The sequence below is a fragment of the Pan troglodytes genome, chromosome 20 (assembly GCF_028858775.2).
Source record: "Pan troglodytes isolate AG18354 chromosome 20, NHGRI_mPanTro3-v2.0_pri, whole genome shotgun sequence".
NCBI classification, from domain to species: domain Eukaryota; kingdom Metazoa; phylum Chordata; class Mammalia; order Primates; family Hominidae; genus Pan; species Pan troglodytes.
Genome location: NC_072418.2, coordinates 16,788,226 through 16,815,522, shown reverse-complemented (window position 1 = coordinate 16,815,522; position 27,297 = coordinate 16,788,226). Strand labels below are relative to the sequence as shown.

Sequence of the window (27,297 nt, the reverse complement as noted above, 5' to 3'; positions counted from 1 at the left end):
GCTATTCAAGTCGAAGCAGCAGATTGGCTTGTAGTTAAGCCCAGCTAGCCCTTCCGAGTCGGGGTGACCTGGCTTCTCCCCTCCCCTGACCCTCTCTTAAGTGCTTCTCAATCAGGAGCAGTTCGGCCCGCAAGAGCACATTCACCAATGTCAGGAGACAGCGGTTGCCACAGCCAGCAGGAAGATAGAGGAGGGGCTACTGGCATCCAGTGGGTAGAGGCGGGGGATGTTGCTCAACACCCAGTGGTGCACAAGACACCCCCCAGCAGAAAATGATCCAGCCTCACCGTCAGTAGTGTCGCAGTTGGGAAACCCCGACTGTCCTCTGCTAAGTGTGTACTGAAAGAGGATCCTGAAGGAAGGGGCAGGTTCCCTTCGCATTGCCCAGACAGGAAATACAGACGAGAAACAGGAGCAGGGAATCTGCCTGGCTGTACCCCAGATTCCTCATCTGTGCAATGGGAGTGATGATGGTAGCACCTACGCGATGGGAGTGTGGTGCGAAGGAGCGTTAAGTGGGTGCCAGCTCTTACTACTGGCAGGAGCCCAGGGCTAGGGCCCAGCAAAGGGGTGGACACTGAGCGCCCCTTCCCAGCCACCCCTTGCGCCGGGCCCGGCATCCTCCTGAGTGCGGCTGGGAAAACCCAGGAGGCCCCGCGGCCTGGCCCCCAAGCAGGCCTGGCCACGGCCGCCCAGCGCCAGGCCTTATGAATGACGCCGGCGGCGGCCGGGCGACCTCTGACCCGCGCGCCGGCCGCGCCCCTCCCCCGCTGGCAGGTGGACAGCGGCTGCGCCGGGCAGGCCGCGGCGCCAACTCCGGCTGGCCGACAGCCGCTGCCGCACTGAGCGGGGGCGGGGGACTGCGGCGCGCGCGGGGCCGGCCGGGCGCCCGCCGGGGCCGCCTCCTGAGCCTCGGAGCGCTGCGCGGCCGCCAGCCAGCCTCCGCCCCCCCGCCCCACCGGCCCGGGCCCGCAGACTGCGTCTCCGCCCCGCCCTCTCACCCCCGGATTGACACTGAGCGTTCTGCTGGGGGGCTTGGCGGACCGGGCACCTCCGCCAATCGGCGGCCTCGCAGGGCGGACCCCGGGCCCAGTCCAGCGTCTCGGCCAATCGGACGCATCTGCCCGCCCAGCTGCGGCCTCGCGAGCGAGTGAATGGCCGAGAGTCCGCGGTGCGTGTCCCGAGGCTGAGAGCCTATAGTGGCGCGGGAAGGTCGCGGGAGGGCCAATGGGAGGCGGCGCTGAGCCGTCAGTCAGGGCGGCCTAGGCCAATGAGCGGCGGGCTGCGGGGGCGTCACAGACAGCGGCAGAGATCTTGGGCTGAGGTTCCCGGGCGGGCGGGCGCGGAGAGACGCGGGAAGCAGGGGCTGGGCGGGGGTCGCGGCGCCGCAGCTAGCGCAGCCAGCCCGAGGGCCGCCGCCGCCGCCGCCCAGCGCGCTCCGGGGCCGCCGGCCGCAGCCAGCACCCGCCGCGCCGCAGCTCCGGGACCGGCCCCGGCCGCCGCCGCCGCGATGGGCAACGCCGCCGCCGCCAAGAAGGGCAGCGAGCAGGAGAGCGGTGAGTGCCCGGGCCGTGACCCCGATCTTGGCCCTGCGCTGCCAGCCCTGGCCTTGTCCATCATCGCCTGGCCCCTCCCCCTACGGGGCCCCCCATTCCTCTCTGCCTACCCCCCAGCGCCCCTTGCCCCGGCCTGTCCAAGGCTGGGGCCCGCGGGCCCGCAGAGTACCCCCTGTAGGGGTCCCCTTCCCCTAGGGCCGCCCCATGCTGCAAAGACCGTGCTCCCCCCCAGCTGTCACTGCCAACCATGGCACGTATGACCGCTGGGGCCCCACATGGGCCCCTGTCACCAGCCTACCCCCTCCTTTCCTGGCCCCTCTCCCCAGATTCTAATCCCCCCACTTCCTCACTCACCTCTCTCACCTATGGGATCCTCTGCCTGACCCCGACCCAGGTTTCTACCAGTTTGGGAATGCGATGAGGTCTGTCTGCCTCCACCGCGCAGGGACCTTGGCCACTTGCTGACCACACCCCTCCCCCCTCCAGCCCCCGCCATCTTTCTCCTGCCCTTCCCCTCTTCACCTTAGCACAGCCCCCCCTTCCAAACCCATCCTGCCCCCTGAGCATTTCCCAGAGCCACCTCCAGCATTGTTTTTTTCTTCTGTGTCACTTGGCATGGGGGACAGGATCTTTCTGGGTCCCTCTGCCTCTCTCATCCTGTCACTCTGTCATTCTGCTTCTCTGCTTGTGCTTCGTCCTCCAAGCAAGCGTCTGTCCCTGGCTGGGGTAGCAGACTGTTTATGAACGTAGAGAATTGCTTCAGTGCTTCCAAAGCCAAGTTTGAGCTGGTCTTGTTGGGATTCATTGCATCCTCTTTCCTGCGTTGGGGTAAGGGGGTGGTGGCAGAGCCCCCTCTCATTTCCTGTCTTGCAGTGAGCTCTAGGCTCCATGGAGGGCCCCTCAATAAATGGTCGTTTCACAACTGAGGCTCCGTCATTCACCCAGTCCCTGGGGCTTCTTCCACCGCTCCTGGCTTGGGATGAAAAGTGTCTGGGTTTAGCGAGGTTCATTCGGTTCTAATTGAGATGGTCAGAAAGAGCACTGGGGAGGAGGAGGCAGTCAAAGAGAGTAATGGGTGACGTCTAGTGATTTGCTTTGACGTCTGGTGATTCTGATCATTCCCAGGGCTCAGCCAGAGAGAGACCTGTTTCACCCACTTGCCCACACATTAGGTTGGCCTTTTCCAGCCAGCCAGAGAAAGAGATTCTCTATCTGGAAATACCATCAGAAATGGTCTTGAACCCCATTCCCAATTTTTACAGCTCTTAAATTGTTGTCACTCCAGTCTGAAAGCTGGAAGGCAGCTGGGATCCCCTGTCCACTTACCCAGAAATAGTCGGAACTATTGGTCGAAAAGGAAGGCCAGTTTTTGGTCTCAAACCCCAGCATCTGAGTTTCCTGAATGCCCCCTCCCAGAAAGGTATGAAAGCCAGGGAACTTTATTCCCATACGGATTCAAATAGCAGAACTCAGAGTCACAGAGCAATCATGAAGAGGCCTGACATGTCACCAATGGGCGGGGGCTGGGGAGGGAAATGCCTGTAGCTGAGTGCCTGATGACAGAGGAGCAGGTGGGTAGTGTCCAAAAAAGGTCTGGGCATGAGCTTGGAGGGGACTTGGTGGGGGGGGAGGAGTCAGGCCCCCAGCAGGTGAGGCCAGCTGGGAGGTGGAAGGTAGAGGCAGGCAGCTATATATTGCGGTAGCTCAGTTGAAAGTTGGGGAGATGACAGTCCTGGAAAACCTTCAAGGCTATCAGACACATGTGGTGGGGGGTGGAAAGCCACACAAGAAAAAGGATCCCAAGAAAAAGATCAGAGGCTCTGGAAGGAACCACTGATTCTCTCAGAGCACAGGTCAGACACCCAGGAATGAATGATCATGGTAAAATAGAGCTACTATTATTGGGCATCTAGGCTGTGCCACAGGCTAAATGGCCAGGCGGATAGAGATACCTACTGTGGTGACTTTCATAACGGGCTGTTATCCAAACTTTCCAAAGGAGCCCTCTGGTAGAAATGACATCCATGACATAGATGATGTCACAGAGGCAGGATTCACATCCAGATCCATCTACCAGCAAACTTCTTGGACCCCAGAATTTCCCGACTTTGACATTTTTCAGCAGCCTCCCAGATTTTTACTCTATCATATTTTCTTAATTTAAAATAATAAAAGTTTTACTCACTTGTGTTCAGATGTAAACTTGGAGCTCATTCTAAACAATAATATAAATGAAATCATGGGATTGCCATGCCAGTTATATTTTCTCTGATACGCATTAAATACAGTGTAACTAGATAAATGAAACATCCCGAAAATCATGTCATGTTCTGCCAATGGGACTATGTCACACGTTGAGAAACGCCCGAAGCTGTACTTCCTCCCAGAGGCTCCCAGAGAAGGAAATAAGATGAGGAAGGAAGTCCCTCTTTGCTTTGAGGCGCTCTGATTCTGAGAGGATGGAGTTAGACAAAATTTGCCCTCTTAGAAGGGTGGGGCAGGGGCAGGGGCAGTAGCCAGGCCAGCCTGCAGGGGGCACCTGGATTTCATCTGCCAGACGCCGGCCCGACTGGGGTCAGGAAAATGCCCAGGCCTTGGGAGGCACCAGTTAAGCATCCTGCAGTCCCCTGTGGTACCATCTCTGTGCCAGGGCAGGACAGAGTCCGCCTCCTCCCAAGAGGCCAGGGATCCAGAATGAACCCTGGAGTGGAGTTGGGGGAATCTACACCCAAAGATGGCAAAGCCATTGGGAGAGCTGAGAGGGCCAAGAAAAAAGACTAAGGCCCAGGCTCTGGCCAAGTTGGAAGAATGGAGAGGGAGCAGCGGCCCCAGGGGGCAGGCGCCCAGGTCAGACAGCCAAGTGGGGCTCAGGTCGTGGCTGGCACTGGCTGAAGATACCCCTGGGAGCTGGCCCACAGGGGAAGGGGCAGAGCTAGTAAAAGGGAGCCCCCCCATCCCCAGGACACAAGCAGATCCTGGCAAAGAGAGAAAAGCACCCCCCAAGAAGACCCTAGATGGGAAGAACTAGTGCCGTGTAACATCCTATGGATGCCTAAGACGGCCAAACACCTTCTGTACCTTGGCAGTTGTATGGGTGCCCAAGAGGTCTTATCAAGGCAGCTCTCCCCTTAGCGCAACCGCGTCTACAGAAACTCGGAGGGCCCTGTCTGTCCCTCCTCCACACCCAGTGGCCTCTGGGTTGGGTTTCTCTTCCTACTCCCACCCCACGGCTCCCTAGCTCCCCCTGCAGGCAGGGTTCTGGGGACAGACAGCCGAACAGACACGGCAGGTCTCATGAGCCTTCCCAGCCACCGTAGTGCCGGTGCCCTGAGAACAGGACTGAGTGATGGCTTCCAACTCCAGCGATGGTGAGGCTGAGTCCTGTTACTATAGCAACTTCCTAGGCACACTCTGCCCCTTAAGTCAGGGAGGGGCTGCAGCGGGGTCTGGGGCACAGGCGAAGAGGAGAAGGATGTGAACCCCTGGCTGGCCCTGGAAACGCCTCCTGTACAGCCCCGGGCTGTGCGGCCTGGGGAAGAGAGAGGGGATCGGTGGCCCAGTTCAGACAAGGGAGGATTGTCCACCCAGCAGGGGGCCAGCTCAGAGAGGGGTGGTGGAGTGGTCCATCCCAGTGTTGGGGTTCAGCTCAGACTGTAGGATGAGCCATCCCAGTGTTGGGGTCCAGCTCAGAATGGGGGTCGTTCCAGCCCAGTGTTGGGGTCCAGCTCAGAGTTGTGTCATTTAGGTAAGCCCAGAGCAGGGAATCCAGGCTCCACTGGAGGAATCAGCCAGCCTTGAGTAGGGGGCCCAGCCCAGGCTGGGCATTCCTGCCCCAGAATTCCCAGGACAGCCAGATTTCAAAAGGGCAGAAGGTCTGAGATTGTTGTCCGGAGGAAGGGGGTTCTGGGGCTGGGCTCCTTCCGAGGGAGACCGCAAGCCCCTTGCCCAAATTGATATTCTGCTGTTGCAATTCCCCATTCCCAGGGCGAGTTTCTAGATTTCTGCTTTCTGCTGTGGTCCTGGCTTTTCAAGGGGTGTCAAGGAGTTTTCTCTATGAGCCCAAATGGAATCTGGACCAGAGTGAGAGCTGGCACCCCCCGTGTGGGAGATGTGGGCAGGGCGGCAGGCTGTACAGGCCAGCAGCTGGCTGGGTACCATCCTCTGCCACTTCCTGTTGCTAGCAGGGGTCCTGGATGCCGGGCACACTCAAAGAGGCTGCCACTGACCCTCTGCTTCTTTTGGGATCTGGAAAGAAGGAGGAAGATGGTCAAGGCTGCCTCCCCCTCCCCCACCCCTGGGTTTAGCCGCTCGTTTCCGGTTTGGACTCATGGCCGAGAGTAGAGCCAAGCACAGGGCAAGGTTTGAGAGAGGCCAAGGACATCCCGGGATGCCTTTCCCCTCTCCACCCCCGCATAGGAGCAAAACAAAGAGTCAGATATACCCATTTTCTCTCTCAAGATAGCAGGATTTGGGGGTTCCACATTGAAAGGGAGTTCAGGGGAGGAGGCAGGGTGGCTCTTGTCGCCCCCCGCCCCAAGCCTTTCTCTCCAGCTGTTCTTTCAGCGAATTAAGGGAGCTCTGGGGCCTCTTTAGCCCCTAGGGAGTCTCTGGCTGTTGCCTGATCCTGAACCTTAACTCTTTCCCCTCTGCCCAGTGGGCACTGCTCTGGGCACATCAGGCGCTGTCCTCTGCACAGTCCAGTGTCCACTGAGGAAGGCAGGGCCTGGCGTCCTGGGAGCAGTGAAGTCCGTGGAAAGGGAAGTTAGTTTTATCGCCCCGCCCTGGGGCACGCAGGCCAGCCAGAGGGACACCCTCGGGAGAATCTTCCCATCGCCTCCTGCCAAGGGAGCCCTCTGCAAACCTTGGCTAGCTTGGAGCAGGTACCTTTAAAAGCTTCTGTGGCAACCAGCTCCTCCTCCCTGGTCCCCTGAGGCCATCCCAAGGAAGCTGACTTAGAGGCTCTGCGTTTTCCTGGTTTCTCAGCAAAAGGAAGATTCCAGGGAGAGCCCAAGGGGGCTGGGGATGGATCTGGGATCAGGCAGCAGCCAGGGTGGGGACTTGGAGACCACCTTCCAGCTGTGGCTGCAGCTGCTCCTCTGGGCCCACCTGGCTGTACGTTTCCTGGGCTACCTGCACCACACCTTCCGGGGGCCTAAGCCACAGCCAGCACCCTGAGCCTCCCTGGCCAGGGGGCAGAAGGCCGCCAGATCACCCCATCCCACCCACCCTTTATTCTACCCTTTCCTGGAAGAGACAGGAAGCAGAGGTGAGTGTGGGGCCTCTTGATTGAGGTTACCTGCCCCTCCCCCCCCCATCATCCCTCTCTCTGCCTGCTCCTCCTGGCACTGGCCTCCCCCATGCCCCATCCCCAAATCTGACAAGCTAACAGGGCTAGTGGCACCAGAGGGGACAGAGCCTGGGCGCTCTGGTCCTTTGAGAGGCCAGAGAAGGGCCATGCTAACAGCAAGGCACCCTATGGAGCGACTCCGTGGGGCACCAGCGGACAGCCAGGGGCTGGGAGCTCAGCGAGTCGGGGAGGTGCAGGATTCAGCAATTCTTTCCTTTTTGCTAAGAGCAAAGGGAAAACGGACCAGACCTTTTGGATTCCCTTCAAGCCTGGCACCTCTCTGCCTTCTTGTGTGGGAGAAGGTAGAATCCCAAGAGGGCACCCTCCACCCTCCCCACCCACTGCTGAATTCTGTGTGGATTATTTGGAGGTTTCCAAGGAAGATGTTTTCTGTCACAAAGGTTCTATGACTGAAGCCAGGCACAGTGGCTCACGCCCGTAATCCCAGCACTTTGGGAGACTAAGGTGGGGGAATCCATTGAGGCCAGAAGTTGGAGACCAGCCTGGGCAACATAGCAAGACCCCATCTCAAAACAAAATAAAACACTCAAACAAAGGTTCTGCTAGTGAAAGTGTTGGATTTGGTGTGACCCCCAGGCTCAGGCCCCTGGGCTAGTTGGTGGCCCAGCCAGGCACCCATCTAGGACTCCTGGCCATTCATTGCCTATCCCCTCTCCGCCTGCTCATTTATTGTGGGGCCTTCTTGGCCACGGTCTCTCTCCATCTGCCATCTACCACTTTCTTTTTTTTTTTTGAGACAGAGTTTCACTCTTGTTGTCCAGGCTGGAGTGCAATGGCGCGATCTCAGCCCACTGCAACCTCTGCCTCCCGAGTTCAAGCAATTCTCCTGCCTCAGCCTCCTGAGTAGCTGGGATTACAGGCATGTGCCACCACGCCCAGCTAATTTTGTATTTTTAGTAGAGACAGGGTTTCTCCATGTTGGTCAGGCTGGTCTCAAACTCCCGACCTCAGGTGATCCGCCTGTCTCGGCCTCCCAAAGTGCTGGGATTACAGGCGTGAGCCACTGTACCCGGCCACCATCTACCACTTTCTAGCCCCATGAGGGCTCTTCTCTCTGAATGCCGAGGGAAAGCTCTGGAGACAGGTAGTGGGGGTGGCTCCCCACAAGGCCATGTGGGATTACTGGCAGGCAGACAACCAGCAATGCCAAAGGGCAAGTGTACAGGGCCCCTCGGTGGCAGCAAACCCAGGAACATCAGGGGGTTGAAGGCAGCTCTGTCCACATTGGCCACCCTAGTGCACTGGACTCAGCACTGAAACCAATGGCTGAGTTGGCAGTGAAGTAGTTAATCTCATGGGACGTGGGGGCAGGCAAGTGACCTCAGACCTGATCAGTCTTCTCCTCTGTACAGTGGGAATAACAGCAGCTCCCACCCCACAGGGTGAGAACGAAGCATAGAAAATACTCAGCAAGGGGCTGGTCCCTTGTAGCCCTAGGTGGTGGTTAAAAGGACAAGTCCATAATGCAAGAATCTGTCAGGCTGCGCATTTAAGATTTGAGCACTCAGTGTATCTCCTATATTTGTTTTTGGGGTTTTTTTATTATTACTTTTTTTTTTGAGACAGGGCCTCACTCTGTCACCCAACCTGCAGTGTAATGGCTCAATCACGGCTCACTGCAGCCTCTATGTCCCGGGCTTGAACAATCCTCCCACCTCTGCCTCCTGAGTAGCTGGGACTACAGGTGCATACCACCACACCTGGCTAATGTTTTTATTTTTTGTAGAGGGTTTTGATGTTGTCCAGGCTGGTCTCGAATTCCTGTATTCAAGCAATCCCCCCAACTCGGCCTCCCAGAGTATTACTATTTTTTTGAGAAAGAGTCTCACTCTTGCTCAGGCTGGAGTGTAGTGGTGCGATCATAGCTCACTGCAACCTCAATCTCCTGGGCTTTAAGCAATCTTCCTGCCTCAGCCTCCTGCTTAGCTGAAACTGCGGGCATGGGCCACTATGCTCGGCTAATTTTTTAATTGTTTTATTTTTTGTAGAGATTGGGTCTTGCTATGTTGCCAAGGCTGGTCTCTAATTCCAGGCCTCAAGCGATCCTCCAACCTCGGCGTTCTAAAGCACTGGGATTACAGGCATGAGCTACCGTTCCCGGCTCTCCCTATGTGTATATATATATATATATATATATATATATATATATTTTTTTTTTTTTTTTTTGAGACAGCGTCTCACTGTGTCGCCTAGGCTGGAGTGCAGTGGCATGATCTCAGCTCACTGTAACCTCTGCCTCCCAGGTTCAAGAGATTTTCCTGCCCCAGCCTCCCAAATAGCTAGGATTACAGGCATGCGCCACCATGCCCAGCTAATTTTTGTATTTTTAGTAGAGACGGGGTTTCACCATGTTGGCCAGGCTGGTTTCAAACTCCTGACCTCAAGTGATCTGCCTGCCTCGGCCTCCCAAAGTGCTGGGATTATAGACCTGAGCCACCATGCCCGATCTCTCCCCATATTTTATTTTATTTTTTATTTTTATTTTTCTTAGACGAGTCTTGCTCTGTCACCCAGGCTGGAGTGCAGTGGTGCAATCTCGGCTCACTGCAACCTCAGTCTCCCGGGTTCAAGCAATTCTCCTGCCTCAGCCTCCCAGGTAGCTAGGATTACAGGCACACATCACCACCATGCCTGGCTAATTTTTTTGTTTTGTTTTGGAGACAGAGTCTCGCCCTGTTGCCTAGGCTGGAGTGCAATGGCATGATCTCAGCTCACTGCAACCTCTGCCTCCCGGGTCGAAGCGATTCTCCTGCCACCATGCCCGGCTAATTTTTTTGTACTTTTAGTAGAAACGGGGTTTTACCATGTTGACCACGCTGGTCTTGAACTCCTGACCTCAAGTGATCTACCCGCCTTGGCCTCCCAAAGTGCTGGGATTATAGGTGTGACCCACCGTGCCTGGCCTAATTTTTTTATTTTTAGTAGAGATGGGGTTTCGCCATGTTGGCCAGGCTGGTCTCGAACTCCTGGCCTTGTGATCCACCCACCTTGGCCTCCCAGAGTGCTGGGATTACAGACGTCAGCCACCTCACCCAGCCTCTCTCCCCATAATTTATACCTCAATTTAGAAAATAATAGGCCGGGCATGGTGGCTCATGCCTGTAATCCCAGCACTTTGGGATGCCAAGGTGGGCAGATCACCTAAGGTCAGGAGTTCGAGACCAGCCTAGCCAACATGGCAAAACCCTGTCTCTACTAAACATACCAAAATTAGCTGGGCGTGGTGGCAGGTGTCTGTAATCCCAGCTACTCAGGAGGCTGAGGCAGGAGAATCATCTGAACCTGGGAGGCGGAGGTTGCAGTGAGCTGAGATTGTGCCACTGCACTCCAGCCTGGGCAACAAAGTGGGATTCCATCTCAAAAAAAAAATAATAATTAAAAAAAATAAATTGGCCGGGCACGGTGGCTCACGCCTGTAATCCCAGCACTTTGGGAGGCCGAGGCGGGTGGATCACGAGGTCAGGAGATCGAGACCATCCTGGCTAACACGATGAAACCCCGTCTCCACTAAAAAAAATACAAAAAGTTCTCTGGGCGTGGTGGCAGGCGTCTGTAGTCCCAGCTACTCAGGAGGCTGAGGCAGGAGAATGGCGTGAGCCCGGGAGGCGGAGCTTGCAGTGAGCGGAGATTGCGCCACTGCACTCCAGCCTGGGCGACAGAGGGAGACTCTGTCTCAATCAATCAATCAGTCAATAGATAGATAAATAAAAAATAATAATAGCTGACATTTATCTGGCACTATCATCACACGGGGCCACTGTTCAACTCCCTTTGTCAAGATGAACTCATTCATTCCTCAAAACCACCCCACTTTACAGATGAGGAAAACTGAGGCCTAGAGAGGTGAGATCAGTTACCCAAAGTCACAGAGTTCATCAGAGACCAGGCTGGGCTCTGAACTGGATCTTGACCCCAAGTCCTGGCCCTTAGCCACTTTGCTGGGCTGTGTCTCAGCAGAGACGAGAATGACTGTTTTCAAGCCTGTTTCCTGGGTTGTTAAGTGGAGACAATGGATACAAGGCAGGTTGCCGAGTGAGTCAGATGAGACAGTGTAGACAGCAGCCGGCACAGGGTCTGCCGGGGAAGTTTCAACATTAGCCAGGCGGTGATGTTCACCTTGGGATACCATGGGGCCGAGGAGTGGGCATCAGGCGAGACTTCCCTTGAACCAGCTCTGGAGCAATGCCCTTGCAATTGCCATGGAGAGGAACAGGGCCAGCTGGGGGCCAAGGTGACAGCTGAGCCCCCCAAGGGCACCTGCTACCCGAGCCCCCGAGGCCTCCATCCCAGGCCCGGCCTCCCCAGAGAAGGGGCCAGAGGAACAGCCAAATCCCAAGGCTATAAATACCTCGGCTGGCGTCGGCCCTGGCCGTGGAATGTCGGTCAGAACTGGGGCGAGTGGGGGTGGGCTGGCCTGCCTGGGCACCTCCCTCCGTTCCCCTGGGAGTGACCCCTGAGACTCTCTGTACCCCACTTTGGATGGAGTGGCAGCTGGATCCCACCTCTCTGTAGCAAGGGAGGCCCAGGCCACGGCCCAGCCAAGGCCCCCAGAGGCACCAGAAAAAGGTCAGGCTCTGGGTTGAAACTGCACCCCACTTTCCACCAAGTATCTCCCCAGAAATCACCTGAACCCACCCCGGTGAGATGGGCGTCTCTGTCTAACTCTCCCCTCTCTCCCTTTCAGTGAAAGAATTCTTAGCCAAAGCCAAAGAAGATTTTCTTAAAAAATGGGAAAGTCCCGCTCAGGTAAGGCTGCCGGGTGCAGAGCCCAGGGAGGGGTGAGCTGGTGACCCCCAGCCCCTGGCTGTGTCCCAGCAACACAGCGAGAATTTCAGAAACCCCGTAGAAGGCTTCAGACCCTCCCTATTTGCTCCCTAGGTGCCCATGGGGGCTCCTGTGTGGAGACACCTGACTGCCCAATGCCAGGCACCCCCATCCCACCACCCCTCCCAACGGCCCGCCCCTGCCCCCAGCACAGCTGCCAGCAGCTTCCAGGCCCCAGGCCAGGGCCGGATCTGGCCCCTGCCACCCGCCTTAAGGAATGTGCCCTCTGCCATCTTGATTTTCCGCCCCCTGTCCTCACCCCGCTGACCCCACGTGCTCCCCGGGGCCCTCTCTGCCGGTGGCAGAGGGGATGCCCCAGACCTTAGCCAAGCAGGCTGCGGGGAGGGCGTGCCCTGAGCCTGCCGACCCCTCTGCCCACAGAACACAGCCCACTTGGATCAGTTTGAACGAATCAAGACCCTCGGCACGGGCTCCTTCGGGCGGGTGATGCTGGTGAAACACAAGGAGACCGGGAACCACTATGCCATGAAGATCCTCGACAAACAGAAGGTGAGGTGGCCCGTCCTCGCTCAGGGCCTGCCTGTCAGGCCTTTGCCTGGACTGTGCCCACTCCTTGGAGTGCCCTATCCACCCGTTCACTCACTTGCTTTTTTTTGATTCAGAGTCTCGCTCTGTCGCTCAGGCTGGAGTACAGTGGCGTGATCTCGGCTCACTGCAACCTCCACCTCCCTAGTTCAAGCGATTCTCCTGCCTCAGCATCCCGAGTAGCTGGGATTACAGGCACCTGCCACCACACCCAGCTAATTTTTGTATTTTTAGTAGAGATGGGTTTTCGCCATGTTGGCCAGGATGGTTTCGAATTCCTGACCTCAGGTGATACACCTGCCTCAGCCTCCCAAAGGGCTGGGATTACAGGCGTGAGCCACCGCGCCTGGCAGCTTGGTTTTTTTGCGGGGGACAGGATCCTGCTCTGTTGCCCAAGCAGGAGAGTGCAGTGACGTGATCATAGCTCACTGTAGCCTCAAACTCCTGAGCTCAAGAGATCCTCCTGAGTAGCTGGGACTACAAGCGCACACTACCATGCCTGGCTAATTTTTTTGTTGTTGTTTGTTTGTTTTTTGTTTTAGACAGGGGGTCTTGCTGTGTTGCCCAGGCTGGTCTTGAACTCCTGGCCTCAAGTGATCTCCTACTTCAGCCTCCCAAAGCACAGGGATTACAGGCATGAGCCACCATGCCAGGCTCACCCACTATTCCCCAAGCCCCCATAATGTGCCAGCCCCAGGGGTCAGAAGGGCCTTGTGCCACCTTCCCAAAGCTCCCTCTCCAGGCCGGCCATGGATTCAAAGCCAGGCAGCGTGACACAGGGTCAGACACCAGCCCAACGGGAGGAGAACAAGAGCACTCTTGGGGGAAGTGGTGTTTATGTGCACTTTCTTCCCGTAAATATTTTTGTGATCCGACTTTATACCAGGCACTGCTATAAAGCAGCAATGTAACTAGCAGAAATGTAACCTGAGCCACAGAAGCAATTTTAAATTTTCTGTTTGCTCCATCATAAACAGTAAAAACAGCCAAGCACGGTGGCGCACGCCTGTAGTCCCAGCTACTAGACAGGCTGAGGTGGGAGGATCACTTGAACCCAGGAGTTCAACTCCAGCCTGGACAACACAGCCAGACCCCATCTCTAAAAAAACACCCAAAGTTTGTAATTAAAAGAGAAAATGAAAGAAACAGGTGTCATTCATGAAATTCATTTTAATGACATGTTTGGGGCTTTTTTTTATGTTTTTTTTTTTTTTGAGACAGAATCTCACTCTTGTCGCCCAGGCTGGAGTGCAGTGGCCTGATCTCAGCTCACTGCAACCTCCACCTCCCAGGTTCAAGTGATTCTCCTGCCTCAGCTTCCCAAGTAGCTGGGATTATAGGTGCCACCACCACGCCCAGCTAACTTTTGTATTTTTAGTAGACTTGGGGTTTCACCATGTTGGTCAGGTTGGTCTCAAACTCCTGACCTCAGGTAATCCGCCCGCCTCGGCCTTCCAAAGTGCTGGGATTACAGATGTGAGCCACCACACCTGGCCTAATGATATGTTTTAATTAAGCCAGTATATCTACAGTATTACCCTTTCCATATATTATCAATGTGAAAATATTAATGAAACATTTTACATTCCTTTTGTTTTTTTCCCAGTCCTCCATGACTTCGGAAATATTTCCTTTTTTTCTGTACTGAAGTATCCTTAAAATCCAGTGTCCATTGTATGCTTACAACAGGTCTCAACTCTGATGGTAAATTTTTCCTGGAAAGATAAGAAAAAGCAGGGAAGTTGAAAAAGCAGATTCACATGCCCAAGTTGTTCCAACCATGCCTGAAAGTCACCAGTACCTGCATCAAGAGTTTAATTTTTGTTTTGTTTTGTTTTGTTTTGTTTTTGAGATGGAGTTTCGCTCTTGTTGCCCAGGCTGGAGTGCAATGGCATGATCTCGGCTCACTACAACCTCTGCCTCCGGGTTTCAAGCGATTCTTGTGCTCCAGCCTCCTGAGTAGCTGGAATTACAGGCGCCGGCTACCACACCCAGCTAATTTTTTATTTATTTATTTATTTTTGAGATGGAGTCTCGCTCTGTCGCTCAGGCTGGAGTGCAGTGGCACGATCTTGGCTCACTGCAACCTCCGCCTCCCGGGTTCACGCCATTCTTCTGCCTCAGCCTCCTGAGTAGCTGGGACTACAGGCGCCAACCACCACGCCTGGCTAATTTTTTGTATTTTTAGTAGAGATGGGGTTTCACCGTGTTAGCCAGGATGGTCTCGATCTCCTGACTTTGTAATCCGCCCGCCTCGGCCTCCCAAAGTGCTGGGATTACAGGCGTGAGCCACCACACCTGGCCAGTTTTTAAATATTTTTAGTAGAGACAGGGTTTCACCATTTTGGCCTGGCTGGTTGTTTTTTTTGTTTTTTTTTTTGAGACAGAGTCTCGCTCTGCCACCCAGGCTGGACTGCAGTGGTGTGATCTCAGCTCACTGCCAGCTCCACCTCCCGGGTTCATGCCATTCTCCTGCCTCAGCCTCCCGAGTAGCAGGGATTACAGGCGCCCGCCACCACACCCGGCTAATTTTTTGTATTTTTAGTAGAGACGGGGTTTCACCATGTTAGCCAGGATGGTCTCGATCTCCTGACCTCGTGATCCACCTGCCTCGGCCTCTCAAAGTGCTGGGATTACAGGCGTGAGCTACCGTGCCCGGCCTGGTTGTTTTGTTTTTGAGACAGGGTCTTTCTCTGTTGCCCAGGCTGAAGTGCAGTTGGGCTCAAATGATCCTCCCACCTCAGCCTCTGGAGCTGCTGGGACCATAGTCGTGCCATGCCCAGCTAATTGCTTTTGTTGTCCTTGTTGTTGTTTGTAGAGATGGGGTCTCGCTACATTGCCCAGGCTAGTCTCAAACTCCTGGGCTCAAGCGATTTACCTGCCTGGGCCTCCCAAAGTGCTGGGATTACGGGCGTGAGCCACCATGCCCAGCTGGTGTCAGTTTTTTAATTTATATTTTAGATACTTAAAATTTTTGAATTTGGCTCCCCATCCGACCAGCCATATTTCAAGGGCCCAGCATCCCCCTGTGGCTAATGGGGACTGAACTGGGTAGGGCAGGTATAGACTCTGAGGACACAGCTATGTGAGCAAAGCAGTTGACAGCTGACTGAGGGACCAGGCTGGCCACATGTTACACACCAGCCTGACATCAGCCAGCTGTGTGACCTTGGACAAGTCACCTCCCCTCTGTGTCTGGTCTTCCAAACTGGCGTACTCCCAGCATGGGCCTCTAGGGCTTCTATCCTGATTCATTGAGAGACTAGGTGCCAGGTGCCTGCTCATGGCATCTGCTATCAGGGGACAGCTGATAGCTGAGGAGCTGTTAGCCTGAGGTTCAGGTTGCTGTGTGGAGTGTTCTAGACAAGGGTAAGGCAGGTCCTAAACCCCCCACCTCTTGGGCTTCTCCTGCCTGTCTTTTCAATTTCAGTTCAGCTGCCCCTTCCTCCAGAAAGCGCTGTCTGATTCCCCTTTCCCCAGACCACGCCAGGTACTTTACATGGGATTCTTGGGGGCTGCTTCTCCACAACCCCAAGATACCCTCCACCACGGCTCTGACCTCTCTGGGGGTAACCCATGTATTCTTTGCCCTGGACTTAGTGCCGTGCAAGGACAAGCAGCCCCTAGCCTCCCTGATGCTGTGTCCTCAGCATCAGCTAAGGGCCCGACAGGCCACGGCACACAAATGATTCTGGCTGAAGGAACCGGCCTGGCTCCGGCATCCCTAGTTCCAGGCATCAGGGGAAATGAGGCCCCTCTCACCTCCCCCTCCTTTCTGCCCTCCCCTCCTTCCCTTCCCAGGTGGTGAAACTGAAACAGATCGAACACACCCTGAATGAAAAGCGCATCCTGCAAGCTGTCAACTTTCCGTTCCTCGTCAAACTCGAGTTCTCCTTCAAGGTGGGGTCCCAGTGGCCAAGGGCGGGGGGTCACTGCACTGGGTCCCAGCCTTCTGGCCCCCAGGGCTGGCGTCGGAGCTGAGGACAATCAGTGGCTGCTCTCTTTTGTGGAAAAACAAGATCCCTGGAGGAGGGAGATCAGGGGACGGGAGTCAGGCTGGGACTCTGGTAGACCCAAGTTCAGTTCCTGGTCCAGCCAGTTTGTAGTTCGATACCCTTGGTGAGCCACCCAACCTCAGTAACATCCCTCAAAAGCAGCACCTGGTTTATGGCAAGAGCCTGACCCAGGAGCACAAACTCTGCCCCAGGCAGCCAGGGTTCATTTCCCAGTTCAGTACTTCCTGATGTGTGGCCCCGGGCAAGAGACTTATCTCCCCAAGCCTCAGCTTTCTCATGGTAAAATGGGGATCATACCAGTTCCAGCCTGGTGGGGTTGTCATGACAGTTCCAGGCACGTCTTGAGCACCCTTTGGGAGCCGTTTTGGGTGCCATCCAAAGCTGTGGTCATGAGAAACAGGAAAGGCCACTCAGGGCCAGCTTCATGGACGTTTGACCCAGAGAAGCACAAGGGCCTGTTCTCCGAGGGACCCCACATGTGGTTTAACGCTTTGCTGCTGCTGCTGTCTTGAGATCCGTAATAATTTTTTTTTGTTGAGACAGAGTCTCACTCTGTTGCTCAGGCTGGAGTGCAGTGGCGCAATCTTGGCTCATTACAACCTCTGCCTCCTGGGTTCAAGCAATTCTCCTGCCTCAGCCTCCTGAGTAGCGGGGATTACAGGTGCCCACCACCATGCCCAGCTTATTTTTGTATTTTTAGTAGAGACAGGATTTTGCCATGTTGCTCAGGCTGGTCTTGAACTCCTGACCTCAAGTGATCTGCCTGCCTTGGCCTCCCAAAGTGCTGGGATTACAGGCATGAGCCACTGTGCCAAGCCTAATTTTTATTTTTTTTATTGAGACAGAGTTTGGCTGTTGTTGCCCAGGCTGGAGTGCAATGATGCGATCTCAGCTCACCACAACCTCTGACTCCTGGGTTCAAGCAATTCTCCTGCCTCAGCCTCCCGAGTAGCTGGGATTACAGGCATGTGCCATCACACCTGGCTAATTTTGTATTTTTTAGTAGAGACAGGGTTTCCCCATGTTGGTCAGGCTGGTCTTGAACTCCTGACCTCAGGTGATCTGCCTGCCTCGACCTCCCAAAGTGCTGGGATTGCAGGTGTGAGCCACCGTGCCTGGCCATTTTGTTTTGTTTTGTTTAAGATAAGGTCTCACCCTGTTGCCCAGGCTGGAGTGCAGTGGTGCAATTACAGCTCACAACCTTTGCCTCCCAGGCTCAAGCAATCCTCCCACCTCAGTCTCCTGAGTAGCTGAGACTACAGGTGCACGCCATGATGCCCAGCTAATTTTTGTATTTTTGCAGAGACGGGGTCTCACTATGTTGCCCAGGCTGGTCTCAAACTCCTAGGCTCAAGTGATCCACCCACCTTGGCCTCCCAAAGTACTGGGATTATATAGGCATGAGCCACCACACCCGACCCTCTGTAATAATTTTTTAACCAGGGGCCACCTTTTTTATTCTGGGCCCCACTAATTCTGCAGCCTATCACGATCCCATTTTACAGATGACAAAACTGTGGCCTCAGAGCCTTACTCAAGCTCCCAGAGCAAGGTACTACAGAGTTCTCTCTCCAGCCAAGGCAGGCTAACCAGGTCCTGACATACCTCTGAGCCAGCCCTCACTTTCACCCATTAACAGCAGGATAAGGGTCGCCCCTGTAGAACATGATTCCTACAGGGAGCCAGGATCGCTGTTGTCATTTAATGTTTGAACACCAGCCGGGGAGGCCCCCAAGGCCTTCAGATCGGGTCCAAGTCTCAGGGGTGGGCCCTTGACCAGCCACTGCTTCCCACAGGACAACTCAAACTTATACATGGTCATGGAGTACGTGCCCGGCGGGGAGATGTTCTCACACCTACGGCGGATCGGAAGGTTCAGGTAAGCGGGCCACCCCCCATCACATCAGGCTGTCAGGGTGTCCACAGGTGGCAGTGCACGACCAAGCCCCCTGGGAATGCAGAGGAGTCCAGCATACTTCAACATGCAGGTGGTTTCCCAGACCCTGTGGGTTTCTGTTTCCCCTCTGCTGAGGAATATGTGATATTTCAACCACCACAAAACAAAACAGAGCAAACATGGCAACTTAGGTGTCCAAACTGAAGTTGGTGCCAGGCACGGTGGTTCTCACCAGTAATCCCAGCACTTTGGGAGGCCAAGGTGGGCAGATCACCTGAGGTCAGGAGTTTGAGACCAGCCTGGCCAACATGGCAAAACCCTGTCTCCACTAAAAATACAAAACTGAACTGGGCGTGGTGGTGGGCACCTGTAATCCCAGCTACTTGGGAGGCTGAGGCAGGAGAATCACTTGAACCCAGGAGACAGAGGTTGCAGTGAGCCAAGATCACACCACTGTACTCCAGCCTGGGTGAGAGAGTGACATGCCGTCTCAAAAAAAAAAAAATTGAAGTTGTTGATTTTGTGCATTTTTTGAGCCCCAAAAGGTGGCATGCATCTGTAGTCCCACTAGTCCTGAGGCTGAGGTGAGAAGATCTTTTGAGTTCAAGAATTTGAGACCAGCCTGGGCTGCATAGTGAGGTTTTGTCTCTTTTAAAAAAAAAAAAATTGGCTGGGCGCAGTGGCTCGTGCCTGTAATCCTAGAACTTTGGGAGGCCGAGGCAGGCGGATCACGAGGTCAGGAGATCGAGACCATCCTGGCTAACATGGTGAAACCCCGTCTCTACTAAAAAAATACAAAAAAATTAGCCGGGTGTGGTGGCGGGCGCCTATAGTCCCAGCTACTCGGGAGGCTGAGGCAGAATGGCGTGAACCCAGGAGGCGGAGTTTGCAGTGAGCCGAGATCGCGCCACTGCACTCCAGCCTGGGTGACAGAGCGAGACTCCGTCTCAAAAAAATAAAATAAAAATTATACTATTATTTTATTTTATATAGGTGGACAGTTTTATATGTGTAGATTTTAATATATATTTTTATACATAAAATAAAACTATATACAGAAATTTGTAAGTTTAAGATACAGGCCGGGTACTGTGGCTCATGCCCTATAATTCCACTTTGGGAGGCCAAGGTGGGCAGATTGCTAGAGCCCAGGAATTTGAGACCAGCCTTACATAGCAAGACCCCATCTCTACAAAAAAATACAAAAAAAAAAAAAAAGTCAGGTATGGTGGCACATTCCTGTAGTCCCAGCTCCTGGGGAGGCTGAGGTGGGAAGATCACCTGAGCCTGGGAGGTCAAGACTGCATGAGCCCACCTTCATCCCTAGGATGCAAGGCTGGTTCAACATATGCAAAAAAAAAAAAAGACTGCATGAGCCATGATCACGCTGCTGCACTCCAGACTGGGTTGTAACAGAGACCCTGCTGAAAGAAAAAAAAATTTTTTAACTTATAAATTTGTCTTATTAACTTATAAGTTTACATACGTAGTTTTATTTGATTTTATTTTTTGAGACAGAGTTTCACTCTTGTCGCCCAGGCTGGAGTGCAGTGGCACGATCTCGGCTCCATGCAAACTCTGCCTCCCGGGTTCAAGTGATTCTCTTGTCTCAGCCTCCCAAGTAGCTGGGACTACAGGTGCATGCCCCCTTGCCTGGCTAATTTTTGTATTTTTAGTAGAGATGGGGTTTCACCATGTTGGCCAGGCTGGTCTCGAACTCCTGACCTCAGGTGATCCGCGCCCCCCCCCCCCCTTGGCCTCTCAAGATGCTGGGATTACAGGCATGGGCCACCGCGCTGGCCTTGTAGTTGTATTTTAGATAGATAACTATAGATTCACTTTACATACAATAAAATGCACAGTTCTTCAATGTTCCATGCTACAAGTTTTGACAGTTGTATATAGCTACCTAACCTCCACCCAAAACAGTATATGGAACTTTTCTATCACCTAAGAAAATTCCCTTGAATCCCTTTTTTTTTTTTCCAATAACATACAGAGGTGGAGGCCGGGTGCCGTGGCTCACGCCTGTAATCCCAGCACTTTGGGAGGCCGAGGTGGGTGAATCACAAGGTCAGGAGTTCGAGACCAGCCTGACCAACATGGTGAAACCCCGTCTCTACTAAAAATACAAAAATTAGCCGGGCGTGGTGGTGCACACCTGTAATCCCAGCTACTCAGGAGGCTGAGGCAAGAGAATCACTTGTTTCCAGGAGGCAAAGGTTGCAGTGAGCCGAGATTATGCCATTGCACTCCAGCCTGGGCAAGAGAGCGAGACTGTCTTAAAAAAAATTAATTAATTAAAAAAAATATATATATATATATATATATACACACACACACATATCTACATACATACAGAGGTGAGGTCTTGCCTATATTGCCCAGGCTGGTCTCGAACTCCTGGGCTCAAGCGATCTTCCCACCTCGACCCCCCAAAATGCTGGGATTACAGGGGTGAGCCACCGCACCGGGCCGAATCCCTCTCTTGACACGTCACCTCCCCACCAAAGGCAGTTGTCCTTTCTGACTTCAAACACCGTGCCTTTGTTTTGTCTGGGCGTGGACATGATATAAATGGAATCATTCATGTTCTTTTGTGTCTTCTTTTGCTTAACATAATCAGTTTGAAATGCAGCCACATTGTTGAGTGGATGCATGGGCTGTCCTGTTGGCGGTGGTGGTGGTGAGTGGAATTCCATTGTATGACTATAGCTCAGTCTGTGATTCCATTCTCCTGTGGATGGACCCACAGGCTGTTTCCCATGTCGGGCTATCTAAGAATCAGGTGCCTTGCGTTTCTGACGGCTGGACTGGAGGTGTCTTCCTCTAGGGTAGGCTCTGCAGGGCCACCTGCTGGACCATTTTGGGGCATGACCACTGACGTTCACCTCCCCATTTGTCCCCATCAGCGAGCCCCATGCCCGTTTCTACGCGGCCCAGATCGTCCTGACCTTTGAGTATCTGCACTCGCTGGATCTCATCTACAGGGACCTGAAGCCGGAGAATCTGCTCATTGACCAGCAGGGCTACATTCAGGTGCCCACCAGGCCGGGCGAGGGGCAGCCCTGGGGAAGCCGTGGCCTGGACCCTCCCTCCCTGCCAACTGCCTGTTCTTGTGCCCACAGGTGACAGACTTCGGTTTCGCCAAGCGCGTGAAGGGCCGCACTTGGACCTTGTGCGGCACCCCTGAGTACCTGGCCCCTGAGATTATCCTGAGCAAAGTAGGAGTCTCCCCAGCCCTCCCCTTCCCCTGAGGCCGGCTCTGCTCTCCTGCTCTCGCCTCCTCCTCACCCTGTGCCCCCCCATCTTGCTCCAGGGCTACAACAAGGCCGTGGACTGGTGGGCCCTGGGGGTTCTTATCTATGAAATGGCCGCTGGCTACCCGCCCTTCTTCGCAGACCAGCCCATCCAGATCTATGAGAAGATCGTCTCTGGGAAGGTGAGGTCCGGATGTGGGGACACAGCCCTGGAAGAAACAGACCGTTCCCTGCTCACCCATCCTACTCCCTGGGGAGCCCTGCTTGTTGTCAGAATAATCTAGAAGTTCCTTAAGTCAGGCCAGGTGGTGAAGCTGGGCGCGCCGGCCACACTGAGGCCAACACCTCAAGCCCCCTTGCTGTCCAGCCCCAACCCCGCGGTTCCAGAATCCCATGGGCTTCCAAAATCCCGAGCCTCACGGGAACTTCTTGGCCACAGAACACAAACCGCCCTGCCAGACGACCCTCCTTGTCGCTCCTCATCCCAGTTAGTGTGAGTTTTCGCAAATTCCAAGGCAGAAAAACGAATGTATTTGGTTCCTGTTCCCAGGTGCTGTCCATAGCCTCACCCAGGATTGCCCTCACTTAGCATTTATAGCCCATGCTTCCTCTCCCAAACCCAGACTTGCCTAACTCTGAGGGTTCAGATGAGGGGTGGTGAAGCCATCTCAGCTCACATCTATGACAGGTGCAAAGTGCCCACCATCCACCAGGTCCCAGAATCCCCATCAGTCACACCCTGAGATAGTGGCACCCTCTGTAGGAGAGGTGAGGAAACAGGCTGGGAAAAGGGATGTGTCTTGGCCAAGATCACACTTTGGTGAGTAGGTAATCACCGTAGGCAATCATCGTAGGCACTGATGGCCGGAGAGAGGTTGGGGACCCCACCTCTGCCCTCAGCTCAACCACCTTGCTGGGAAGACCCGACCATCCCCCGACTTGGTCCAGCATCTCCTACACAGGAGCTTTTGGTTGGCCCGGAGTCACGACACTGTGGTGGGAGCACCCTCAGGCTCAGCCTGGGCCCCAGTCCCAGCTCTGCCACCGACTGGCTTTGAAACTTTGGGGCTGGGTACAATGGCTCACACCTGTAATGCCAGCACCTTGGGAAGTGGAGGCTTGAGGCCAGGAGTTCCAGACCAGCCTGGGCAACATAGCTAGACCCCATCTCTAAAAAAAAAAAAAAGAAAAAAAAAAAACTGGCCGGGCGCGGTGGCTTACACCTGTAATCCCAGCACTGTGGGAAGCCAAGGCGGGCAGATCACCTGAGGTCAGGAGTTCGAGACCAGCCTGACTAACGTGGTGAAACTCCGTCTCTACTAAAAACACACACACACAAAATTAGCTGGATGTAGTGGTGGGCACCTGTAATCCCAGCTACTTGGGAGGCTGAGGCAGGAGAATCACTTGAACCCAGGAGGCGGAGGTTGCAGTGAGCCAAGATCACACCATTGTACTCCAGCCTGGGCAACAGGGCAGGACTCTGTCTCAAAAAAAAAAAAAAAAAAAAAAAACTAAAAATTAGCTGGGCGTGATGGTGCACCCCTGTATTCCCAGCTCATCGGGAGGCTGAGGCAGGAGGATCGCTTGAGCCCAGAAGTGAGCTGTGAGCTGTGATTGCATCACTGCAGTCTAGCCTGGGTCACAGAGCCAGACCCTGTCTTTTAAAAAAATTCAGGCGTGGGGTGCCCCAGCTGGACACATAGCATCACTAAAAGAGAAAGATGAAGGCCAGGCACGGTGGCTCACACCTGTAATCCCAGCATTTTGGGAGGCCGAGGCAGGTGGATCACGAGGTCAGGAGTTCAAGACCAGCCTGGCTAACATGGTGAAACCCTGTCTCTACTAAAAATACAAAAATTAGCTGGGCGTGGTGGCGGGTGCCTGTAATCCCAGCTACTCGGGAGGCTGAGGCAGAGAACTGCTTGAACCCGGGAGACAGAGGTTGTAGTGAGCCGAGATTGCGCCACTGCACTTCAGCCTGGGTGACAGAGCAAGACTCTGTCTCAAAAAAAGGGAAAGATGAGGCATCTGCCACCGGACCAAAAGAAACTGCCAAGAAAATGGCCCAGAGTTGGCCGGGTGTGGTGGCTCACGCCTGTAATCCCAGCGCTTTGGGAGGCCGAGGAGGGCGGATCACGAGGTCAGGAGTTTAAGACCAGCCTGACCAACATGGTGAAACCCCGTCTCTACTAAAAATACAAAAATTAGCCGGATATGGTGGCACACACCTGTAATCCCAGCTACTCAGGAGTCTGAGGCAGGAGAATCACTTGAAACAGGGAGGCAGAGGTTGCAGTGAGCTGAGATTGTGCCACTGCACTCCAGCCTGGGCAACAGAGCAAGACTCCATCTCACCAAAAAAAAAAGAAAAAAAGAAAAAGAAATGTCCCAGAGTGGGAAAAAAAAGAAAGAAAAAAACACAGAAGATCCCACAGGAGAAGATGCACATGACTCCCTTCTTTGTAGCATTTTCTAGTTCCCCCGCACCGTCAGTGGTATTATCTCCCTCGTGCAGCCCTGGGATATCTGCCCCACATCTGAGAGGCATGCGCAGGCCCAGAGAGGTTAAGGGCCATGGCCAAGGTCACACAGCGTGTAAGAGGCACAGCAGGAACAAGAAGTCGTTTTCTTGCAACTATAACTCCAGTGATGACTTGCATACAAGGCGTGGGCTCAGAGCGTTTGGGGAAAACTTTCAAGAAGAGTTGAGCTGGGCTTTAAAGAATGGAAGAGCCTTAGCTATGCAGAAAGACAGGAGAGAAAAAGTTTGTCATAAGCAAGAATATTTCAGAAGTCTCCAGACCCCAGCAGAGATGCCTTAAGCAGCAGCAGCAGCAGCTGAGAATACAAGTTCTAGAGTCCAGTAGACCTAAGGTGGAATTGCCCCATCACACACCTCAATGTGACCTAGGAAGAGCTGTTTAACCCAAGCCTCAGTTTCCCCTTCTCTGAAATGGAAATCATCATAGCACTTGCCTTAGAGCAATGGTTCTTAAAAGGGACCCCTTTCCAGCAGCACCATTGCTGGGGAATTTGTTAGAAATGCAGATTCTTGGGCCAGGCACGGTGGCTCACACCTGTAATCCCAACACTGGGAGGCCAAGGCAGGTGGATCACCTAAGGTCAAGAGTTCAAGACCAGCCTGACCAATATGGTGAAACCCCGTCTCTACTAAAAATACAAAAATTAGCCAGGTGTCTTGGCATGAGCCTGTAATCCCAGCTACTCAGGAGGCTGAGACAGGAGAATTCCTTGAACCCAGGAGGCGGAGGTTGCAGTGAGCCCAGATCGCACCACTGCACTCCAGCCTGGGCTACAGAGTGAGGCTTTTTTTTTTTCAAAAAAAGAAATGCAGATTCTTGCTGGGTGCGGTGGCTCACACCTATAATCCTAGCACTTTGGGAGGCCAAAGCAGGAGGATCGCTTGAGCCTAGAAGTTCAAGACCAGCCTGGGCAACGTAGTGAGACCCTGTCTCTACAAAAACTTCTTAAAATAACTAACTCTTGAATTTTTAAAGTTTTTAAAGAAATGCAGATTCTCAGGCCACATTATCAGACTTCCTAAATTGGAAACTGTAGGGTAGGCTCAAGGAGCTGTTTTACAGGACGCTGGCAGGCACTGTGCTTTGGAGGCCCACACCCAGTAGGACCGTTGGATGGAGAAAGAAGCATTATGGGCTTCCCAAGTTCCAGACCAGCTTCCCACCCTGTCCTTGTACCCCTTCCTCCAGGTGCGGTTCCCTTCCCACTTCAGCTCTGACTTGAAGGACCTGCTGCGGAACCTCCTGCAGGTAGATCTCACCAAGCGCTTTGGGAACCTCAAGAATGGGGTCAACGATATCAAGAACCACAAGTGGTTTGCCACAACTGACTGGATTGCCATCTACCAGAGGAAGGTGGGCCTCCCCTCCTTAAGCCTGCTGAGGGTTTGGGAGCAGGCCAAGAGTCAGGGAGGACAGCCAATAGAGAAATAGAGAAGAGAACACAGGTTCAGGAGCAACCTAGAGTAGAGAGCTTAGAGCAGTGGGGTCTAGAAATGGGATTCTGGGGTCATTTGGCCATTCCATGACCTTGTGCAACAGATGCCTCTCTCTGGGAAGTAATTTCCCCTTTGATGAGTTGCTACATTAAGAGTTTCGGGCTCTTAAGAGGAATCCATAACCTAATGGTAAGCACAGGCCTGAGTCAGAGTAAATATCTCTTGAATGTTAGGCCATTCGCATTTATTGTTGTAATAATGATTATGTTGAATGCTGAGGTTTGGGTGATTCTTGATCCCTCTCCAGGTGGAAGCTCCCTTCATACCAAAGTTTAAAGGCCCTGGGGATACGAGTAACTTTGACGACTATGAGGAAGAAGAAATCCGGGTCTCCATCAATGAGAAGTGTGGCAAGGAGTTTTCTGAGTTTTAGGGGCGTGCCTGTGCCCCCATGGGTTTTTTCTTTTTTCTTTTTTTTGGTCGGGGGGGTGGGAGGGTTGGATTGAACAGCCAGAGGGCCCCAGAGTTCCTTGCATCTAATTTCACCCCCACCCCACCCTCCAGGGTTAGGGGGAGCAGGAAGCCCAGATAATCAGAGGGACAGAAACACCAGCTGCTCCCCCTCATCCCCTTCACCCTCCTGCCCCCTCTCCCACTTTTCCCTTCCTCCTTCCCCACAGCCCCCCAGCCCCTCAGCCCTCCCAGCCCACTTCTGCCTGTTTTAAACGAGTTTCTCAACTCCAGTCAGACCAGGTCTTGCTGGTGTATCCAGGGACAGGGTATGGAAAGAGGGGCTCACGCTTAACTCCAGCCCCCACCCACACCCCCATCCCACCCAACCACAGGCCCCACTTGCTAAGGGCAAATGAACGAAGCGCCAACCTTCCTTTCGGAGTAATCCTGCCTGGGAAGGAGAGATTTTTAGTGACATGTTCAGTGGGTTGCTTGCTAGAATTTTTTTAAAAAAACAACAATTTAAAATCTTATTTAAGTTCCACCAGTGCCTCCCTCCCTCCTTCCTCTACTCCCACCCCTCCCATGTCCCCCCATTCCTCAAATCCATTTTAAAGAGAAGCAGACTGACTTTGGAAAGGGAGGCGCTGGGGTTTGAACCTCCCCGCTGCTAATCTCCCCTGGGCCCCTCCCCGGGGAATCCTCTCTGCCAATCCTGCGAGGGTCTAGGCCCCTTTAGGAAGCCTCCGCTCTCTTCTTCCCCAACAGATCTGTCTTCACCCTTGGGCTTTGAAAGCCAGACAAAGCAGCTGCCCCTCTCCCTGCCAAAGAGGAGTCATCCCCCAAAAAGACAGAGGGGGAGCCCCAAGCCCAAGTCTTTCCTCCCAGCAGCGTTTTCCCCCAACTCCTTAATTTTATTCTCCGCTAGATTTTAACGTCCAGCCTTCCCTCAGCTGAGTGGGGAGGGCATCCCTGCAAAAGGGAACAGAAGAGGCCAAGTCCCCCCAAGCCACGGCCCGGGGTTCAAGGCTAGAGCTGCTGGGGAGGGGCTGCCTGTTTTACTCACCCACCAGCTTCCGCCTCCCCCATCCTGGGCGCCCCTCCTCCAGCTTAGCTGTCAGCTGTCCATCACCTCTCCCCCACTTTCTCATTTGTGCTTTTTTCTCTCGTAAAAGTGGGGAGCCGCTGGGGAGCCACCCCATTCATCCCCGTATTTCCCCCTCTCATAACTTCTCCCCATCCCAGGAGGAGTTCTCAGGCCTGGGGTGGGGCCCCGGGTGGGTGCGGGGGCGATTCAACCTGTGTGCTGCGAAGGACGAGACTTCCTCTTGAACAGTGTGCTGTTGTAAACATATTTGAAAACTATTACCAATAAAGTTTTGTTTAAAAAAAAAA

At 53.9% G+C, this 27,297-nt stretch overlaps 3 protein-coding genes and 1 long non-coding RNA gene across 6 annotated transcripts in view; 2 read left to right on the top strand and 2 right to left on the bottom strand.

Annotated features, from left to right (window-relative positions):
• The first annotated feature begins 1,294 nt into the window (after nucleotides 1–1,294).
• Nucleotides 1,295–27,297, top strand: PRKACA (protein kinase cAMP-activated catalytic subunit alpha). Of its 3 annotated transcripts, none has more exons than XM_024351904.2 (10): nucleotides 1,295–1,556; nucleotides 11,609–11,670; nucleotides 12,130–12,258; nucleotides 16,096–16,194; nucleotides 18,107–18,189; nucleotides 21,120–21,246; nucleotides 21,336–21,431; nucleotides 21,527–21,649; nucleotides 25,202–25,366; nucleotides 25,757–27,297. In XM_024351904.2, the coding sequence occupies exons 1-10, from the start codon at nucleotides 1,511–1,513 to the stop codon at nucleotides 25,880–25,882; spliced, it is 1,056 nt and encodes a 351-aa protein (XP_024207672.1). In that variant the 5' UTR covers nucleotides 1,295–1,510; the 3' UTR covers nucleotides 25,883–27,297. The 3 variants fall into 3 exon arrangements, with proteins under 3 accessions (XP_024207672.1, XP_024207673.1, XP_063656649.1); XM_024351905.2 differs by lacking the exon at nucleotides 1,295–1,556 and adding an exon at nucleotides 4,652–4,924; XM_063800579.1 differs by lacking the exon at nucleotides 1,295–1,556 and adding an exon at nucleotides 6,211–6,822.
• On the bottom strand, nucleotides 2,140–3,584 carry LOC134809040 (uncharacterized). Its single transcript, XR_010153551.1, has 2 exons — nucleotides 3,513–3,584; nucleotides 2,140–2,529 (listed from the first exon to the last, which is right to left on the bottom strand). It is a non-coding gene; the product is annotated as an uncharacterized LOC134809040 (long non-coding RNA).
• Nucleotides 6,579–6,731, top strand: SMIM46 (small integral membrane protein 46). Its single transcript, XM_063800581.1, has one exon. The coding sequence runs from the start codon at nucleotides 6,579–6,581 to the stop codon at nucleotides 6,729–6,731; it is 153 nt and encodes a 50-aa protein (XP_063656651.1).
• The window catches only part of MISP3 (MISP family member 3), a 31,745-nt gene continuing 20,577 nt past the window's right edge, over nucleotides 16,130–27,297 (bottom strand). Inside the window, exon 2 of the mRNA XM_063800580.1 lies at nucleotides 16,130–16,317. Within this exon, the coding sequence (XP_063656650.1) occupies nucleotides 16,190–16,317 (128 nt within the window). The 3' untranslated portion in view covers nucleotides 16,130–16,189. The remainder of the gene's footprint in view (nucleotides 16,318–27,297) is intronic.